Below are 8,391 nucleotides of genomic sequence, written 5' to 3' on the forward strand. Positions count from 1 at the left end.
ATCATGATTCAACCACTAGCAAGGAGATTGCTTACAATGGTGCTACTCTATTTTGCACCGAAATCCTTTGCCCCACACGGCCACACCGGCGTCTCACTCGGCATATTGGGCGCTGGTCAACAAGGAGAGGAAGATTGTAGGCACGCGGTTGGGCTATTTGCATGCTAACAAACTAACAAACTATAACTACCAGCTCCTAAAACCCCGAGTGAGTAGCCCCAGCCTCTATTAAATCCTGAGAAGTGAGAACGAACTCTCCTTTCAGCTGAGATTGATCGGATATCCAGGTCGCGCAATGGAGCACCAGCCGCCGGCCGAAGACGTCGTGGTCCAGATGAGCGCCGCCGCCGTCGCGGCCATCGACGAGAGGAGCTCCACGAACGAAGACGATGACGCCGGCGACGGGGACGTCTGCCGCGCGCGCCGCACCTTCAGCCACTCCTACAAGATGGAGCACCGCAAGCCCCTGGTACGCATACGAGCAGTCCCTGATCTAAAACCTCGCAAACTCGTCGACATTTCTGATCTGTTGATGCGACCGATCGACCGATCTACGCCGCGCGTGGCCGGCGATGGCACAGGACTTCACGTGGCTGCAGGTAGGGGTGCTGAGCTACCAGTCGCTGGGCATCGTGTACGGCGACCTCGGCACGTCGCCGCTTTACGTGTACTCGTCCGTCAAGCTGCCGAACCCGGGGGAGCACGACTTCCTCGGCCTCCTCAGCCTCATCCTCTGGACGCTCACCCTGATCGGCCTCATCAAGTACACGTTCATCGTCCTCCGGGCCGACGATCACGGAGAAGGTAACTTACTACTACCTCGATCTTCAGCACATGTTAATCTCCTAATCATCGATGGAAACTGCGTGGGCGAGAACACCGGATATGAGTGTTTTGGCTGAATTCTGATAGTAGAGTAGATTGGAAAAATCAGAACCGGTTTTTGGCCTATGTCAGCAGCAACGCTCCAGATATGATGTTGAATATTGGGTGCCATGTTTACTCTCGAAAAAAAAAAAGTTGGGTGCCATGTGACCCCTTTTCAAACTAGAAAATGATCTTTGTGGGCCTAAAAGTAATAAGACAAAATGAAAAATGAAAGCAGTATATTTAAGGTAAAATTATGTTTTTTCATGGGAACCCGGTGTTCTATTCCCCTGTTATACCAACCCTAGCTGAAATAGATGGTAAATCAGGAATGTAGCTAGACAGTTCAGAACTGGAACTGCAATGTGAAATGTTACACTCCCTCCGTCCATAAAATAATGTGAGAGATTTGTCTAAATTCGGATGTATCTATACACTAAAGAGTGTCTAGATACATCTAAATTTAGACAACTTGCGACATCCTTTCATGGACAGAGGTAGTATTATTTTGTGTTGCTCCTCCTTGTGATGTTGAACTCAACTGCTACTCAGTAACCACAGCTGATTGCCAGAAAAACCGTACGAAAATAACTTCAAATGTAACATAGAAGCTAGCCTAGCAGAAATCCCCATACAAGCCTGAACACACGACCTGTGAAAGTAGCACACAAAAAAATGTAAGAGAAAATACTTCTGCTAGACTGCCACAGTACAACTATTTATCAACGGTATATTACAAGCTCAATTACTCTACGAAAGTATAAAACGCTTTTCAAAATTCCATTTCCTTCTGCTTGCCAAAAATATATATAGGTCACATTTGGATTTCGGAGCATACTTACACTCGCGCTTATTTCCTGAAGGTGGCACCTTTGCCCTGTACTCGCTTTTGCGGCAGCATGTGAATTTCAAGGGAAGCATGCCAATGCCAGTCACACGATTGGTATCTGACATTAATCTGAAGTTCCACAGTAAGAAGAGTAAACTACCATCTAAGATGCGGGACTTCTTGGAAAAAAGCACACTAGCACAGGCAGTCATCACCTATATGGTCCTGTGTGCGACTTCCATGGTGATGGGTGATGGTGCTCTCACTCCAGCCATCTCAGGTACACAGTATATCCATCCAACTTTTCCGTTCTTATTGCCACTTCAAGAGTGCTCAGTAATGTAATTTTAGTTCTCGTTTGATTGTCCTGATGTTTATATTTGTATATGAAAAAATCAGTTCTGTCAGCTGTTCAAGGTATCCAAACAAGATCTGATCGCATAACACAAGGTAACAGCTGATTATTTGATTTCTTTATTACCGTATTATAGACTCTCTTTTTCTTGCTATTTTAGCCAACACAGTTCTACTTTGTATGGCAAGGAAAAACAATAACGATTTGTTTGCTTGCACCAGAGCATGTTGTCATTCTAAGCGTGATCATCTTGATCATTCTGTTTGTTTGCGAGAGATTTGGGACGAGCAAAGTCAGCTTCGCCTTCTCTCCTATTATGCTCTTATGGTTTGTATTTGTTGCATTCATTGGACTGTACAATATCATCAAGTATTATCCATCCGTTCTGAAAGCCTGGAATCCAATATACATAATAACCTTCTTCTCGAGAAACAAAAAGGCAGCCTGGGAGGAACTTGGAGCAGTGGTTCTATGCATAACAGGTTAGAAATTTACTTCAACTAGAACCTTTTTCAGTTTGAATAAAAGCATGCAACAAAATTCGACTTCTCATGTTACTTCACACTCAAAGGATATATATCTAGTTATTTAGTTTTCTGTTGCTTAACCTCCTTAAATGACTATTATACCGGTGATCATAATCAGGTGCTGAAGCTATGTTTGCTGATTTGGGTCATTTCAATAAATCATCGATTCAGGTAAATGATAATTGGCTATTGATATGGTAAGAAAAGTACAAGTACTAACTATGTTCCTTCCTCCCCCATGCAGCTGGCATATTCGGCAATAGTTTATCCATCAATGATCCTTGCATATGCTGGCCAGGCAGCATTTTTGATCAAGAACCCTTCTATGCTCAGCACAACGTTTTACAGTAGCACCCCAGAACCTTTATTCTGGCCCATGTTTATCATAGCTACTTTAGCTGCTATTGTTGCCAGCCAGTCATTAATATCAGCCAGTTTCTCCATCATTCGGCAATCAATTGCACTAGGCTGTTTTCCGAGGGTTACCATGAAGCATACCTCAGAAAAATATGAAGGTCAAGTATACTCTCCAGAGGTCAACTACTTCTTGATGATCGTGTGCATCTTGATTACTGTTGGCTTTGAAGGGGGGCCACAGATTGGGCAAGCCTTTGGTGAGCACCCTAGCATCTGGTCATGTTATTTCTAATTTCCATGTTTTGTGAACATAAAAATCGTAACACGCAAAATACCTAATAGTTTGTTTGGTACTTGGGCTCTTAAGAATGGAGTAGCATACCATAGTATTCTGCTAGAAACAAGAAAGCAAAGACTATTTGGATGGGTGCAATTGGTACTAAATGCGTTAGTTGCCATCTGATTGGAAGTTCTTTCCTTTTGTTTGCAGGAACTGTGGTGATATTTGTTATGCTTTTTACAACAGCCCTGATGTCAGTTAACATGGTTATAGTCTGGCAGTGGCATATTCTACTAGTTGCTCTGTGTTGTGGTGTCTTCTTTTCCATCGAAGTCATTTACATGACCTCACTTCTATACAAGGTCTTACAAGGTGGCTGGGTTCCATTTGTAATTACAGCATTTTTCCTTTCAATAACAACTTCATGGACTTATGGGAGACGCAAAAAGAATGAATATGAAGCAGCCAACTTGGTGGATAGGCAGGAATTCCTTAAAATAGTAACGATGAGCAGCAAGGTACCTGGGATATGCATCTTTTGCACTGACTTAATGAATGGCATTCCACCAATTGTGCGCCACTATGTCCGGCATACGGGTTCCATCCGTGAAGTGACGGTGTTTGTCACCGTGAGGATTCTTCCAGTGACATTCATCCTTCCTGAAGAGCGCTTCCTCGTAGACAAACTGGATCATGTCGGTGTTTACAGGTGCATACTCCAATATGGCTACATGGACAAACACAACATCGATGATGACGATTTTGTTGTATTAGTTGTTGCCTCTCTCAAGGAAATTGCTGACAATAATGATGAGACCTTACTGCTGGATTCAGCTTTCACAAATGGAACAACCTTTGTGTTTGGAAGGACTATTCTAAAGATGGGCACCGGACGAAACCGTTTCAAGCGCTTCGTTATTAATAACCTTTACAGGTTCCTGCAAAAGAACTTCAGGTCCAACATGTCCAGTCTAAAGATAGCTCCTGGCAAAACCTTACAGGTTGGAATGCATTATGAGATTTGAGGATGGCATCTTGCAGGCTTGATTGCCACATTTTATTTGAATGATATGCACGGAATCTGGATGTTTCAGTATGTAACATTAGCGAACTTATTATTTGGTATTTTCTTTCAAGCTACCCTGGTCATTTAAACTGTAGCAAAGTTTGTGAGCTTGTTATTTGTTTCACATATTCTAGAGAAATTTTGGTTCCACGATGGTATTTTTTATTATAAATGTGATTGCTAGAACTGCCAGGAATCGATTCTTTTCTCCATTTATCGTGAATTTCGTTCGTGTAATCCAATCCATATTAAACCTAGCATGCAAAGCATTACTGCAATAACTGCACTGTATTCCTGGGTCATTTGCGTTTTCTTATTTAGTATGTAGTATTGTGATCAGAATTTTACCTGCATTCTATATATATATATATATATAAAAGAATGTTACCTGGATAATTTTCTTAGGAAAACCGGCTGCGAAAATAATATATATCTGACGTTACAACCCTCATATACTATCATGATGATGTGCATATATATATAGCACGAGCATTTAGAACTATTGGAATAGTGACCTTCCAAGGAAGATGCTTTTACAGCCAACAATGTAGTGACACTGTCCATGTAGATTTTATTATATTTAGAAATAATTCTTAAGTATACTATGCTTGACATGACAGAACAAAAGAGAAGCGGTCTTCAGAGTATAACATGTTATGTGAGTACATGCTTAACAGTACAGACAGATCAAGGCACTAGTTTTTATTGCTTATTGCACATACCCACCTTAGCTCCAGTAACTGATTACAGAGAAGAGAATATTGGAACACCAGGTAAGGAAGCACCTGAATCTACAACGAAGATGTTGCCAGTTACATATGACGACGTTTGATGGATGAGATAACGAACCAGCGATGTCAATGCTGGATCAGTAGTGCCATTGACCTTAAGTGGCACGATCTTTGAAACGACTGTTTTCAACCATCTCTTTTGCAACAGAGGAGCAGTTATCTCTGACTGGAAGATTCCAGGCGCAATGGAGTTCACTCGAATTCCATGCGCTCCCAGTTCCAAAGCCATGAGCTGCACCAGCATATCAAATATAGCTTGTTACAAGCACAATAATTCGACAAGCCTTTGACTGGGTAGTAAGGATATTACCTTCGTGACGGAATGCACAGCCGACTTGGACGATGCGTATCCAATGGAGCCAGGCAGATTGCCACGGTTCAAACCCGAAACAGAGGAAATGTTAATTACTGAACCCTTTATCTTGGCATCCCGCATGCGCCTACATACATGCTTGGCGACGAGCCATAGTCCTGTAAGGTTCGTCTTGATGAGTTTATCCCACTCATCCTCAGGCCAATCCAGTGGCGAGTGAACACCTCCTGAAGTATGCAAGGACACCACTCTTACACATCCATTGAGGGCAACAAGTAATAGGTTCAGTAACAAAAACCTAATACCCATTAACAGTTTTACTAAGAGCATGTTCGTAGTTTTGGTATTGGCTCGAAACTATTTCATATCTGAGCTTAATTTGACAGCATTTGGAGATCAAAATCAGACCCTTAAATTATTTCAGATATGACAATTGCATAAATCAATAGACAAAGGTTCGCACGGGGTGTGAACCCCGTAGAGCAAATTGGTTACCTCGGAGGCCAGCGTTGTTGACCAGGACGTCGATGCGGCCGAAGGCGTCCCAGGCCCTCTGCACTGCCGCGTCGACAGCGGACCCTCCGGCGGCGACATCGAGCTCAACAGGCACCGCCCGGGGTCCTGCGCCGGCCGCCGAGGCAGACGCGTTGATCTCGTCACAGAGCGAGAGGAGCCGGTCGGCGCGGCGAGCGGCGGCGACGACCCGGCAGCCGGCGCGCGCCAGGTCGAGGCAGAATTCGCGGCCGATGCCGGAGGAGGCGCCCGTCACCAGCACCACCTGCCCGTCCAGCCTGCTCCACGGCGCTCCCACCGTCGTCTCCCGCCGCGACGACGCCATCTCTTTTTGGGAAAGTAGAGTTGGGTTGGTGCCTCGCCAGGAAAGCACCGCACTCCAAGTAGAGTCTCGTCTCCGGAGAGCATTCGATTGAATTCGCCCGTTCACTTTAATCTGGAAATAAAACGACTAAAGCGGCAAAAACCCCTTTTGGTTCCTGAGCCACGGTTTTGTGATTTTGGCTCCATCCTGCCAATCGAAAAATTCACCACGCATCCCTTCCAAACTTTGAATCACTAGGGCCCGTCTCTCTCACACGTTTATTAAACGAGGGTTCATTCATGCTAAAAAAAATCAGATTGCAAATATAAAAGGTTCATGTCTTGTGAAAAAATGGTCCATGACCCAAAAAAATATGCATATTTCACGGATGTTAAAAAGGTTAATGTCTTGATTTTTTTCACGGAGTCTTGGAAGAATAGTTCGTGGATGTTTAGAAAATCCTTACGCTTCAAAAGAATTGTTCCATGAATAATAAAAAATGGTCATGTCTTGAAAATAATGTTTCTTAGCGAATTTCACTATAAATATAGAACAATGTAGCTAAATCTACACTCCAGTTACTCCCAAATTCTCGATTCAACTTTTGTTGAGTTCATTTGACTCATATAGACCTACCAAATCAGAAATCTATGGAAATGTTTGGTTTGAACCCCATGGAGGCCAGGCCTCCCCTCACCCGCCTCCTCCAGTCTGGCTTCCACTCGTCGAAATCACATGTCTCCTAGTGATGTAAATCCTTATTTATGGTATATTTCATCGTATTGGAACAATCCACATTTGAAAAAAATGTATTAATGTACAATGTTGTGAATCAATTGGCTTATAAAGGCGCTCGGATCTAGGGTTTCTACGGAGAGTCTACCCGGAATACAAGTTGCCTAAGTACGGAATATTACATTGTCGTGTACGTCAAGGATCCACTTATTCCTAACTTGTCGTCATGAATCCAGCTTCCTTCGTGGGTCTTCATGGATCTGACACCTGGCATAGACCTCCAAGCATCCGGCTACCTTCATGGGCCTCCATGTATCCGGCTACCTCAGTAGGTCGGTTCGGTTCCGGCTACCTTCATAGGTCGGTTGGGATACGGCTCCTTGTCCCTGGGCTGGACATCTTCCATCTTGATCAGCATTAACTTGGCCGCCCGGTGGGCCATATGCCATCACCACCATATGTGGGCCACCCGGGCTTGCCTGAATCGGATCATTTGTACACCTATGAAGTATATCCACAACAACATGGGTTACTGGGATTTTTTTGAAATGTGTACACCCACAATTTTTTTCCTGTGTCCGCCACTGATGTACATCCCTAAGGCATGGGCCAGCTTCGGGAACCCCTGGACACCTCATGATCATGATCTCTTCGCAGCTGCGACTAAAGTAGCCAATGGAAATGGAAAGAAGGCATTTTTTTGGCAGCTACTTAGCTTGATGGTATGCGGCCAAAGGACATTGCCCCACTAATTTTTGGTCATTCGAAAAAGAAAATGCACGGTTCACAAAGACATGCAAAATGATTTTGGGGTCACCTAAATCACTACTGATGGTGGCCCAAACATGCATGGATCACATTGGACAATTCTACAAGCTCTGGTAAAAACTCACCAATGTTCATTTGGAGGTGGTCCCTGCGGAGAAGAACCTTTGGAAGTTCAGCAATGATGGTTCCTACTCCGCCAAGTCGGCCTACAAGATATAACTTTTGAGACTCTCAAACTCTCTTATGCCTTCTTTGGTTTGAAAACCATGTGGACCTCCCAAGTGCAATATCTTTGCATGCATGGTTGATCTCTCAAAATCGAGTTTGGGCGGCAAATAGACTTGAACAAAGCGGAAGATATAATTGAGGCCTATGCAAGTTTTTTAACCAACACCAAGAATCGACATACTTTTCAAATTTCGCTTCACCATTAGCGTGTGGTCCAACTTGAAGCTTTGGCTTGGCCAATACGATGTCGACCCTACAAATTGGGAAGATATGCACACAATTAAGGATTGTTGGGGTGAGATGATTCACAAAATAGGGCAGTCGAGAATAGTCGCATCTTCTGAAACCAATCCATAACTTCCACCATGCTTGTGGAAAAAATCAAGAACAAGGTAGCGACGTGGTGCCTCACCGGGGCTAAGGCCTTAAGTAATATATTGTCATGAGAGATTGAGAGT

At 43.8% G+C, this 8,391-nt stretch overlaps 2 protein-coding genes across 2 annotated transcripts; one reads left to right on the top strand and one right to left on the bottom strand.

Moving 5' to 3' along the window:
- Nucleotides 1–295: 295 nt before the first annotated feature.
- On the top strand, nucleotides 296–4,240 carry LOC124683577 (potassium transporter 26-like). The gene is made up of 8 exons (XM_047218065.1): nucleotides 296–469; nucleotides 582–804; nucleotides 1,731–1,976; nucleotides 2,096–2,146; nucleotides 2,273–2,533; nucleotides 2,697–2,749; nucleotides 2,823–3,192; nucleotides 3,426–4,240. Exons 1-8 carry the CDS (start codon nucleotides 296–298, stop codon nucleotides 4,238–4,240), a joined length of 2,193 nt encoding a protein of 730 aa, XP_047074021.1.
- A 660-nt stretch (nucleotides 4,241–4,900) lies between these two features.
- On the bottom strand, nucleotides 4,901–6,290 carry LOC124683578 (3-oxoacyl-[acyl-carrier-protein] reductase FabG-like). Its single transcript, XM_047218066.1, has 3 exons — nucleotides 5,881–6,290; nucleotides 5,383–5,612; nucleotides 4,901–5,304 (listed from the first exon to the last, which is right to left on the bottom strand). The coding sequence occupies exons 1-3, from the start codon at nucleotides 6,221–6,223 to the stop codon at nucleotides 5,026–5,028; spliced, it is 852 nt and encodes a 283-aa protein (XP_047074022.1). The 5' UTR covers nucleotides 6,224–6,290; the 3' UTR covers nucleotides 4,901–5,025.
- Nucleotides 6,291–8,391: the final 2,101 nt, after the last annotated feature.

Source organism: Lolium rigidum, chromosome 1 (genome assembly GCF_022539505.1).
Source record: "Lolium rigidum isolate FL_2022 chromosome 1, APGP_CSIRO_Lrig_0.1, whole genome shotgun sequence".
NCBI classification, from domain to species: domain Eukaryota; kingdom Viridiplantae; phylum Streptophyta; class Magnoliopsida; order Poales; family Poaceae; genus Lolium; species Lolium rigidum.